This window comes from Dendropsophus ebraccatus, chromosome 1 (genome assembly GCF_027789765.1).
Source record: "Dendropsophus ebraccatus isolate aDenEbr1 chromosome 1, aDenEbr1.pat, whole genome shotgun sequence".
Lineage (NCBI taxonomy): Eukaryota > Metazoa > Chordata > Amphibia > Anura > Hylidae > Dendropsophus > Dendropsophus ebraccatus.
This window is the reverse complement of record NC_091454.1, coordinates 131,034,006-131,046,865: the sequence shown is the minus strand read 5'-3', so window position 1 is coordinate 131,046,865 and position 12,860 is coordinate 131,034,006. Positions and strand designations below refer to the sequence as shown.

Genomic DNA, 12,860 nt, shown 5'->3' with positions numbered 1-12,860 from the left:
GGGCTTGAGGGAGACTGTTTAGTGCAGTGTGTTAGTGCTGGAAGAGGAGTGAGTGTGGTTTAACAAATATTCAGTTCATTTCTGGTGATGCCAGCATTTTTGGGGTAAAATAAAGTTAACAAAATATTTTTTACTACATGGCACATAACATAACAAAAACTGTGATGGACTTCAAGTGATTTCCATTAGTCATGTACCTCATAACTTGATCTCATTTTGCAAAAAACAAACTCTCACATGCCTCTATTGACAGAAAAACAAAAAACCTATGTTTTTGATACAAAAGAATCTAGTTCCATAAAACACACTTTTATTACGAATAAGTGATAACATTTTTTGCATCCCATTTGCTGTAATACAGAATCTCCAGTATATTTCTATACTTGTGAAAGCTGATGGAGAAAACTATTTACAAGGACACAGGGTGGAGCCTCAGAAAGTCTGTGTCATGGATCTATTATTTACTGCAAAGCCATAGACTGTAGTAAGAGAGCCAAATCAGAGGGCGAAAAGTTCTCAAAATGACAAAATAGGTATTTGCAAGGTATATACAAGAGCCTCTATTTAATACTTAATTATGTTTAATTCTGTATTATATAGGCAATATTTTCACTAGGTTTCACACAGAATGATAATTAAAGTGCGGCAGTGACTTAAACTTTGTTATAGTTTATTGCATGCTAACTGTAAAGCAGGTATTGCTGTAATAACAGTTTGAGTGTCCGGTCTACAGTACAACTCTTTATCCTCACTATATAATGTATCAATAGTCATCATCTACAAAAACAAAACACTTGGCTTTTCATATGTACAAATATGGCTGCTATTCTAAATGACGTTTGCTGCTACTTACATTGGGCACTATCACTTATGTTAGTCAGCATTCTTAGCTAAATACATTCCAGTCTCACATTGTATTGTCATAAATATTTTATATTGTCAACAGAGATTTCCCATGCAGATACCATGAAGTATATGGCACAACGGATATAACATATTTAATATATTACAATAACTGAAGCTATAACAATTAAGTTTAACAGACTTTTATAGTACATGAGTCTTTTCTATTAATATACAAATACATTTACAGAAAGATAATAATTAAAAACAGTACAGTAATAGCTACTGTATTTACACATCTGCATCCCTTAGGGCCTACTACGGAATCGTCGCCGTAATTCCGTGTGCAACTCCCACGCACGGGCTCGGCGCCGAATCATGTCTGCTATCTGTTTGAATGGGAGGGCTTGTGCACCTCCGCTCTCTGCTCAAAGAATTGACATGTTATATTCGACACGGAATTTCGTGTGAGCGGGCTCTAAGGTTGAAATGTCCTAGTCATCAGTATACAATAAATAGAGCTTCCTTTCTGATAGACTAGTTAATACTTTTACCCACATTGGGATTTCTAAAGAAATATATCTATTTCCACCTACAGTAAACTGATGATGATGGTAGAGTATGGGCATTGATCATTCATATTCTTGGGAAAGAAATACTTTCATACAAATCCACTTAAAGGGGTTGGTCACTTTATAGTAAAATTGTTCAGCATACAGCATTAGTATCTGTACTCACTGACAGCAGCTCCCTGTGTACCTCATATAACTAAAATCAGACTTGACTTCTTTCCTCTAAGCTATGTCCTTCTGCTCTGTGGTGATTCTGTCCATAACATTGCTGACATGGAGGAGCATGTGAACATGCCCCTCCCCCAGTGTCCACCACTGAGCCTGTATATTCCTTTGGAGGACACTGCAGGCGGGGCATGGTCACAGGCTCCTCCGTGTCGGCCATCTTATGGACAGAATCACCACAGAGCAGGACAGCACAGCCTGGAGGAAGGGAGTCTATTTTTAGCTCTGTGAGGTACACAGGGAGCTGCTGTCAGTAAGTATAATGAGTACAGTTACTATTAGTGTACACTGAACAATTTTACTATAAAGTGGCCAATCCCTTTAAGGATAAAAATTGCCTGCTTTCAGCAGACAATTGCCTCCATTTCTGGATTCACAAATGAAAAGTTACTAAACATATTCTGGTCCATGCTGTTGATCAAAGTTCTGTCTGTACTTGATATTCTGGCTTTTTCATTCAAAAATTCTCTGTCAAAGTTGCTACAATCATTTGCTGATTTCTGGAAGGAAGAAGAAAATATTGTGAATTTTTTCTATCCATTTATTCTAAATACCTAAAGATGAGGTACAAAATTGATATTACTCATATTACCATGCTCTTGGGTATTCATGTGTTTTGTGTGTTTACTTCATCTCCTAAGTTGCAGGACCGGTGATTTATATATAGAGGGGTATACAGCACATAATAGTAATTTTTATCTATATAGCGCTAACAGATTCCGCAGCTCCTTACAATTCTAGGGGTACATACATAGACACAAATCAGACATTACATATACACACATATATATATATATATATATATATATATATATATATATATATATCCATACAGGTCAAGTGCTCAAATGCCTCACGTGTGTGTGTGTGTGTATGGGGGGGGGATCAAATTAGGGAACCTGGTAACCTGCTTGAACAGATGTGTTATGAGGGCACGTTTGAAGCTTTGGGTATTGGAGGTGAGTCTTACCGTGCGAGATCAGGAATGTGATAAATTAATAATTTGGGTGATTACGCATGCGGCGATAGCAAACATGTTTATTTATTTATTTTTATTTATAACATGGGAAAAGGGGGTGATTCAAACTTTTAGTAGACAAGGGTTTTTTTCTTAATAATAACACTTTTTTTTTTTATACATATACTAGAAGCCCCCCTGGGCTATAGGATATACAGCATAGATCGATGAGATCAGTGTTCTATTGCTTTTGGCTGCTGCAGCCAAAGGCAATAGAATGCCGAGCCGGGATCAGTGCCATTACGGCGCAGAGCCCGGCTGGCATCAGACACGGAGATCGCTCCTCCGTAACGGGGGGGCTATCTCCCCACTAGACACCAGGGATGAGGCTGCAGTAGGTCTTCAGATGCAGCTGTCAACTTTGACAGCTGCATCTGAAGACTTAATTAGTGGGCACAGCGATCGGACTGTGCCCGCTAATAGCCCCGGTTCCGGGCTACATGCCGCACTCGGGACCGCGTGTACAGTTACGTCCTCATGCGGGAAGGGGTTAAAAACATCTAAAGCTCTCATAGGGAGTTGAGTTCCCACTCCCAATTTGTATGCATGGGACACATGGGTCACCTCAGGTCAATAGGAGGGTCATCCGCCACAATTCTTTTTGATACCAGGTAGTTAGGCAAAAGCACTCTTTAATAGAACGCTGTATCTGTACACGCAACAGAGCTATATAACTTTCCCAACAATCAAAAAAATTTTCTACATGTGTTTCCTTCCTCTGTGAGGCTTCCACCCAGTCCATTTTCAAAATATAAGAAAGTTTTTCAAGGAATAACTTAAACAGAGGGGCTGTCGGGTGATTTCATGTATTGTATCCTGTGTTTAATAGGGAGCCAGAGTAGTGACTGGCACAGGGGGGGAAGCATCAGTGTAGCAGTTGGACTGGAGGTGGGAGTGTTTAAAGAAAGGAAGGCTGATTAGTAAGGAATTGCAGTAATCTAGATGGGAATGAATCAGAGCAACAATGAAAGTTTCAGCAGATTGGACAGTAACGCAGGGATGGATTTTAAAGATGATTTAACCCCTTGCCTCCGCAGCCTGTTTTGGCCTTAATGACCAGGCTCATTTTTCAAAATCTGACCTGTCTCACTTTATGCGCTTATAGCTCAGTGATGCTTTAACGTATGCAAGCGATTCTGAGATTGTTTTTTTGTCACATATGGCACTTTATATTAGTGGCAAAATTTGGTCACTACTTTGTGTGTTTTTTGTGAAAAACATCAAAATATCATGAAAAATTTTAAAATTTTGCATTTTATGAACTTCTGAAATTCTCTGCTTCTAAAAAAGGAAGTCATAGCACATAAATTAGTTACTAAATCACATTACCAATATGTCCTCTTTATTCTGGCATAATTTGGGAAACATATTTTACTTTTTTAGGCTGTTATGGGGCTTAGAAATTTATTAGCAAATTATCACATTTTGTGAAAGTTTCCAAAACTGATTTTTTTTTAGGGACCAGTTCTTTTTTAAGTTGATTTAGGAGGCTTGTATGCTGTAAAACCCCATAAGTGACCCCATTTTGGAAACTAGACACCTTAAAGAATTAATCTAGGGGTATAATGAGCATTTTAACCCTACAGGGGCTGGAGGAAAGTATTCACAATTAGGCCTTAAAGAAATCGAAAATTTTAATTTTCCAATAATATATATGTTTAGATTAAAGTTTCTCCTTTCCAAAAGGAACAAGAGAGAATCTGCACCCCACAATTTGTAACACAGGTTCTCTTGAGTACAACGGTACCCCATATGTGGGCGTAAACCACTGTATGGGCACACAGCGGGGCTCAGAAGGGAAGGAGCGCCAATTAGCATTTTCAGTGCAGATTTTGCTGAAGAAGTTTCTGAGCGCCAGGTGCGTTTGCAGCGCCCATGTAGTGCCCGTAGAAGAGAACCCCCCCAAAAGTCACCCCATTTTGGAAAGTACACCCCTCAAAGAATTCATCTTGGGGTGTGGTGACCATTTTGACCCCACAGGTATTAGAGGAAAGTATTTAAAATTAGACAGTAAAAATGAAAAACTCGAATTTTTCCAATAATATGTTCGTTTAGTTTAAAATTTCTCAATTTCACAAGGAACATGAGAGAATCCGCACCCCAAAATTTGTAACGCAGGTTCTCCTGAGTACAACGGTACCCCATATGGGGGCATAAACCACTGTATGGGCACACAGGAGGGCTCAGAAGGAAGGGAGCGCCAATTAGCATTTTCAGTTCAGATTTTGCTGAAGAAGTTTCTGAGCCCCAGGTGCGTTTGCAGAGCCCCTGTAGTGTCCGCAGAAGAGAACCCCCCCATAAGTCACCCCATTTTGGAAAGTGCACCCCTCAAAGAATTCATCTTGGGGTGTGGTGACCATTTTGACCCCACAGGTATTAGAGGAAAGTATTCAAAATAAGACAGTAAAATTGAAAAACTTGAATTTTTCCAATAATATGTTTGTTTAGTTTGAAATTTCTCAATTTCACGAGGAACAGGAGAGAAGCTGCATGCCCAAATCTGTAACGCAGGTTCCCCTGAGTAGAACGGTACCCCATATGTGGGCATAAACCACTGTATGGGCACCCAGCCGGGCTCAGAAGGGAAGGAGCGCCAATTAGCATTTTCAGTGCAGATTTTTCCGAAGAAGTTTCTGAGCGCCAGGTACGTTTGCAGCGCCCCTGTAGTGCCAGCAGAATAGAACCCCCCCAAAAGTCACCCCATTTAGGAAAGTACACCGTTCAAAGAATTCATCTTGGCGTGCAGTGAGCGGTTTGACCCCACAGGTATTAGAGGAAAGTATTCAAAATAAGACAGTAAAAATGAAAAACTCGAATTTTTCCAATATATGTTCGTTTAGTTTAAAATTTCTCAATTTCACGAGGAATGGGAGAAAAAATGTACCCCAAAATCTGTAACGCAGGTTCTCCTGAGTACAACGGTACCCCATATGTGGGCATAAACCACTGTATGGGCACACAGCAGGGCTCAGAAGAAAGGGAGCGCCAATTTGCTAAAGCAAAACCGCAGCTAGTAATGGTTATTAGAATAGCGCAGTTACTAAAATACAAAAAAAAAATGAGATTACAGGTAATGTGGGGTGGTTACGGATAATCTGCGGTGGTTACGGGCAACGAGGGGTGGTAACGGGCAACGTGGGGTGGTAACGGGCAACGTGGGGTGGTAACGGGCAACCTGGGGTGGTTACGGATAAACTGAAGTGCTTATAGGTAATCTGGGATGGGAACCTGTAACGTGCGGTGGTCGGGGGCAACGTGCGGTGGTCGGGGGCAACGTGCGGTGGTCAGAGGCAACGTGCGGTGGTCAGAGGCAACGTGCGGTGGTCAGAGGCAACGTGCGGTGGTCAGAGGCAACGTGCGGTGGTCGGGGGCAACGTGAGGTGGTCGGGGGCAACGTGCGGTGGTCGGGGGCAACGTGCGGTGGTCGGGGGCAACGTGCGGTGGTCAGAGGCAACGTGCGGTGGTCGGGGGCAACGTGAGGTGGTCGGGGGCAACGTGCGGTGGTCGGGGGCAACGTGCGGTGGTCAGAGGCAACGTGCGGTGGTCAGAGGCAACGTGCGGTGGTCAGAGGCAACGTGCGGTGGTCAGAGGCAATCTGGGGGGAATTACATGTGATTAGGGGCAACCTGGGGGGGTTACAGACAATCTGCGGTGGTTACGGGCAACATGGGGTGGTTACAGACAATCTGGGGTGGTTACGGATAAACGAAAGTGCTTATAGGTAATCAGGGGTGGGTACATGTAATTTTGGGTGGTTACGGCAATCTGGAGGGGGTCACTGGCAACGTGTGTGAGTTAGAGGCAACGTGCAGTGGTTAGAGGCAACGTGCGGTGGTTACGTGCAATATGCGGGGTTACGGGCAATCGGGGCTGATTACGGACCATCTGGAGGGGCTCACTGGCAATTTGGGGTGGTTACAGGCAACGTGCGGTGGTTATGGGCAACGTGCGGTGGTTATAGGCAACATGCGGTGGTTATAGGCAACATGCGGTGGTTATAGGCAATGTCCGGTGGTTATAGGCAACGTGCAGTGGTTAGTGGCAACGTGCGGTGGTTAGTGGCAACGTGCAGTGGTTATGGGCAACGTGCGGTGGTTAGTGGCAACGTGCGGTGGTTATGGGCAACGTGCGGTGGTTAGTGGCAACGTGCGGTGGTTATGGGCAACGTGCGGTGGTTATGGGCAACATGCGGTGGTTATAGGCAACATGTGGTGGTTATAGGCAACATGCGGTGGTTATAGGCAAAGTCCGGTGGTTAGTGGCAACATGCGGTGGTTAGTGGCAACATGCGGTGGTTAGTGGCAACATGCGGTGGTTAGTGGCAACATGCGGTGGTTAGTGGCAACGTGCGGTGGTTATGGGCAGCGTGCGGTGGTTATGGGCAACGTGCGGTGGTTATAGGCAACGTGCGGTGATTACGGGCAATCTGGGGTGGATACGGGCAATCTGGGGCGGATATGGGCAACCTGCGGTGGTTACGGGTAATTTGGGGGGGCTAGGGGTAATCTGGGAGTAAACTGCAATTATTACTATAATAAAAAGTGTGTGTTTTATTTTTTTGTATGTTTTTCACTTTTTGTACTTTATACACTAATTTTCACTGTATTACTATGATTACTGTGATATTTTCTATCACAGTAATCATAGTTCAGTGACAGAGACCAAATTGGTCTCTGTCACTTTAAATTTTCAGAGCTAACTGATTCTGGAGCGCATGCGCACTTCAGAATCAGCCTGGACGTCGAGGAGGACGGAGCTCCGTGGATCAGGTAACGTATGTGCGGAAGGGGGGGTGACTGGGGGACGGGGGTGACTGGGGGGGTGGGGGGCGACTTGGGGGGGGGCACGGTGACACTTTTTATCCCCTGTCACCAATGATTTATGGTGACAGGGGATAAAAAGTGCTGATCAGCACTGGGAACAGGCGATCGGCGGTATATAGTATATACCGCCGATCGCCTGCTCCGGGACCACACGGGGGGGTCCCCGATCACTGCCCCATGCTCTCCGCTACCTCCGGTGGCGGAGAGCATGGGGCTTTGATCACTTATTCATTTCCATCCCTGCCAACAAACATCGTTTGTTCGCAGGGATGGGGGCGGCCATCTTGGATCTGATGGCCGCCCGGGGAGGGTGATCGGGGGGCTGATCTGGGGTCTGAGGGGACATTTTTCATCTCCCCCCACCGTGGATTCACGGTGGGGGGAGATGAAAACTATCGGCGGCGCCGGTAATGCCCGGTACCGGCGGATCGCCGCTAAAGAGGTAGTAGCGGCGATCCGCCGGTATCGGAGGACGAGGGGAGGGGGCCGGGGGACACAGACTGAGTGGCGGTGGGGGGAGGCAGCGTTCTGCAGCCTCCCCCCGCCGCCCGATCGGCGGGGGACACTGAATCTCCCCATAGACGCTGCGGTCGCATTGACCGCGGCGTTTATGGGGTTAACTGCCCGGGGGGGAGCGCGGCTCCCCTCCGGGCAGTGGCAGCAGGAGGATGCTGTGTGACACAGCCTCCTCCTGCTGCCCGATCTCACGCAGGGACAGAAGGGGGAGGCAGGGAAAGCATGACGTCCAGGGACGTCATGATGCATTCTGCCACTGCTTTTCATGACGTCCCTGGACGTCATATTGGGGGAAGGGGTTAATAATGCAGGTGACAGGAACGTGAAAGAGATTGAATTGAGTCAAACATAACCCCAAGGCAGCGGGCTTGCTGTGTAGGGGTTATGGTTGCACCACATACAGAGATGGAGATGTCAGGTGGGGGGCGGTTAGCAGAAGGAGGGAATACAAGTAACTCAGTTTTAGCAAGATTGAGTTTTAGGAATAGGGAGGACATAGCGTTAGAGATGGCAGGCAGACAGTTACTGGTGTTCTGTAGAAGTGCGGGGGTGATATCACGGGAGGAGGTATATAGCTGGGTATCATCAGCATAGAGATGGTATATAGCTGGGTGATATCACGGGATGAGGTATACAGCTGGGTATCATCAGCATAGAGATGGTACTAAAAAAACGAACTTGCTGATGATTTGTCCAATGAGTAAAGTGTAAAGTGAGAAAAGGAGAGGGCCCAGGACTGATCCCTGAGGAATCCCAACTGTAAGGGGGAGAGAAGATGAGGTGGAGCCAGCAAATGATACAATAAAACATGTTGTGTGTGCTGTCCTGAGGAACAATTAGCGATCATATAACGACATAAAAATGATTGTTCGTAACAGTAATCAATGAATGTAATAAACTCAGAATTGTTCACCAAAAAAACGCTAGTTATCGCTTGCAAACGATGGATATAGTGAATATTTGATCGATAATTGCTACGTGTAATACAGCCTTAAAAGTTTTGAGATAAAAGGAACATTAGAGACAGGTCAATAGTTGGCAGCACAGGAGGGGTCTAGGGAGGGTTTTTTCACTAATGGAGTGATGACGGAGTGTTTGAAAGTCGAGGGGAAGATGCCAGGGGAAAGGAAGAGGATGAAGATTTTAGTTAGGTAAGTATTGAGAGCAGGAGAGAGAAACTGGACAAGGTGTGAGGGAATAGGGTCACTAGGGCACGTGGTGGGACCAGAGGAGGAGAGGAGTATGGAGACTTCCTCCTCTGTCACTGGTTCAAAGAGGGAAGAGGAGGAAATCCGAGAGGGAATAGGATCAACACTATTCGGGGTTTGGAAGATAATATCCTGACAAATAGTATCTAGATTTTCCTCGAAGTAGGATGCTAGGTCTTCAGCGCAGAGGTTAGTGATGGGTGTGAACTTTGGGTTTGAGGAGAGAGTTAAGCGTATCAAAGAGACATTTTGGGGTATGGGATAGAGAAGAAATGAGAGAGGTAAAGTAAGATTGTTTAGCAGAGTGAAGAGCAGAGTAGTAGCTTCTTAGCACAAACTTATAATGTGGGAGGTCTACAGGTTTAGATTTCCTCTACAGACGTTCAGCAGACCTAGAACACCATTGAAGAAAATGAGTTCTAGGTGTGTGCCAGGGTTGGGGGTCGTCTGCGTTTGGCTGATTGAGGTGTGAGGGGTGCCATTTTATCAACGGTTGTTTTGAGGGTGTTGTGATAGTATTTGGCAGCCAGATTAGGACAGGAGAGCGAAGAGATGGGAGGCAGTGATGACTGTACAGAGTCTGTAAGTTGTTGGGTGTTGATGGCACGTAAGTTTCTGTACATGACTGAGCTTGGGGTGTCAGGATGAGAATGAGTATTAGTGATTGAAAAGGACAGAAGATTGTGGTCTGAGAGCTCAGTGGGAGTGTTAGTTAGTCGAAAAACTGGGCAAAGTCTAGAGAAGACAAGGTCCTGGGTATTTCCACCCTTATGGGTTGAGAGTCAGAAAGCTGAGAGAGGCCAAGGGAGGAGTTTAGAGAAAGACATTGAGAGGCTAATGGGGAAAGTGGCTTATCAATAGGGATGTTAAAATCGTCCATTATGAGGGTAGGAATCTCAGAAGATAGAAAGTAAGGAAGCCAGATAGAAAAAAGTGTGGTGGTGAACCATGGTGAACATAACATAAATAGTGCACACAACAAAAATATGCGGAGTAACATCACTTTCTTACCACTTTAGGTTTAAATGGAGGCTCAATCTCCCTCTTTTCCAGTCTTTCCCAGTCTATCTGTTGGAAGAAACAGTGCTGACGAATGTTGCCTTTGATTCCAAGTCTTCTTTCTGGTTCTCTAACAAACAACTATAGATTGAAAATAAAGTCAATGGGAGTAAGTAGGGAAATGTCTTACATCTAACACTAGCTGGTAGCCTGTGTCTTGCATATTGTGTATTTGCCTTATTTATATATGTATTTCATGACTCAGCTCATACAATGTAGAGGCAAGATGTAAAGATACTGCAGTGTCTATGAGTGGATGTCCCACTGCTGTATTGTATGTATGTAAGGTACTATCTGGTATATTTATTCTGGACTGAAGGCATATTCCGCACTCCCAACACTAGTTGTTTCACTGTACTTTATGTACTGTATGGCCAAGCTGAAGATGGGGTAGCGTTCAATATCCTGGTTGAGTCAAGAGAAAGACACAGCACAAAAGAAAGAATTCCCTACTAAAGGCCAGGCCAGGACCCATCTGTGAAGTTCCAAGCTAAATTTATTATTATTTCTTTCAAGAGTTCCAGTTGTAGCCATGCTGGGTTAGTAACACGTATCCATGGATATATTCATGTAACCAAGGATGTATCAACACTGTGGGACTATCTATTTTTTTTTTTTATTTCAAAGAGCCATGATAACTGAGACAGGAGCTAAACAAGACAGCAGTCAGGAAAGTGCAAGTTAAGCCAAGTACCCAAAGTATCCAAAAAGGGGATCTCAGTCAGCAACTCTCAAACTACTGTATTCTTGCATTCTTATAAAAAAAACTATAATTTACCATGTACCATGCCTTAAAGTTAATACAATAAATATCTATTTGGGGCTCTGTGGTTCCTCTGCACCAGCACTACTTTAATAGGCATGTGTCTGGGACCCGGGGAGGGCACATACCACTCAGGTCCCGTGACAAGAGCTGAAGAGGTACACTACTACCTGCTCTAGCTAACGCCATCTGGTTTCCTTGGGATACTGCAAAACTGTCAACATCAGAAAACTCTATTAGCGCCATTAGCCCAAAAACTCACCCTAGGTCCCTCCCACTAAAATAAAATATAACTTTTAATGGCTACTGCTGATATCAGGCCTAACTGTGCATTACACAGGGGCATTATCCTAAAGGGAACCTATCACCCCCCCCCCCCCCCCGTGCCGACCCCCCGCTAGAGACCCCTATACTTACCCCGGAGAACGAAGTCCCGCTTCTGGAACCGCTCCCGCTGCCGAGATATCACCATTGGAAGCCCGGCACGCGCGCATCAGAGATGAGTCCAATGTCCATAGAGAATGAATGGAGCCGTCATTCTCTATGGGCATCGGACTCATCTCTGATGCGTGTGCGCCGGGCTTCTGACGGTGATATCTCGCAGCGGGAGTGGCTCCAGGAGCGGGACTTCATTCTCCGGGGTAAGTATAGGGGTCTCTAGCGGGGGGGGGGTCGGCTGGGCTCTGCCCCGGCACGAGGGGTGACAAGTTTCCTTTAATAAATGGCTACATGTTACACATATGTAACAGCTTTGCATACCAAACTCCACAGAAAAAAAACCTCTACCAAATTGGATATGTAACAAATTTTAGCTGTGGTTTTTGATATGGATCACACAATAGACATTTCCATCCACCCGAAATCTTGGGAAAATGGGACTAGTTACATTGTACAGGAGCAAAAGTTAGGGAGTGAAGATATCTGGGCTCAGAACCCTGCAGAGATATAAAAGTAGATGGCTGTTTAGATCAGTGGGGAGAAAAAGGAACAAATTCAGAGAAGACATCACCTTTATTTTATAATGTTTCATTTTCCACACCAGAAGTAGGGTTGGTGAGTCAGATTCACTCCATTTTGGATAGTTAAATGTTAGTTTTGTTACAAAAATAGGTTGGGGATATGCTTATCCAAATCAGTTGGTGAGGCAGTTTGAAATCAGTGGAGGCAATAGGTGTATAAAAATCAGATACATGATTTATGTTTCCAGTCATATTTAAAAGAATAACTTCCGAAAAGTCTAGCTTTATCACAATGCTTATACAAGGCATGTTGTCATTCATTGAGTAAGAGTGCCTGTAGGAATCCTAAGCCCAGAATGAGGAGGTTAGAAGGTATACAAAATCTTTTACACACATATATCCTGTATTCTCCAAAAATAAAGCAGAGTGGAGGATTTACAGGATTTAAAATAAGGCATCCCTCTGAAAATAAGGCACCCCCCAAAGACCCCTGCCGCCATAAGGGTTATGTCTGGTTACGCTGATTTGTGATGACAACTGTTGTACAGTATATAATATTCTTCTTTTCCCCAATAAAGTGGGAATTCTTTATGGAAAAATAATCCCCTGAAAAATAATCCCCTGAAAATACGACATAGCACATCTTAGGGAGCAAAAAATAATATAAGACACTGTCGTCTTTTCAGGGAAACATGGTAGATTTGAGTCTATTTAGCTCCTTTGCTCTAGAATGAAATTGGTAGATTGGAAAGAATTTTCCCTGTGACTATTTCCCTTTAGGTCTAAAACATTGGGCAATGGTTATAAGCATAAAATAATAATTCATTTATCAAGTATTGTGGGACAGATCACCATAAAGAGCTGTACTGTACAT

At 44.3% G+C, this 12,860-nt stretch overlaps 1 protein-coding gene across 1 annotated transcript in view; it reads right to left on the bottom strand.

Moving 5' to 3' along the window:
* Positions 1 to 1,828: 1,828 nt before the first annotated feature.
* PRKCQ (protein kinase C theta) overlaps positions 1,829 to 12,860 on the bottom strand; it is a 66,958-nt gene continuing 55,926 nt past the window's right edge. The window contains exons 17-18 of the mRNA XM_069978856.1: positions 10,217 to 10,345; positions 1,829 to 2,140 (exon numbers count right to left, since the gene is read on the bottom strand). Of these exons, the coding sequence (XP_069834957.1) occupies positions 1,985 to 2,140; positions 10,217 to 10,345 (285 nt within the window). The 3' untranslated portion in view covers positions 1,829 to 1,984. The remainder of the gene's footprint in view (positions 2,141 to 10,216; positions 10,346 to 12,860) is intronic.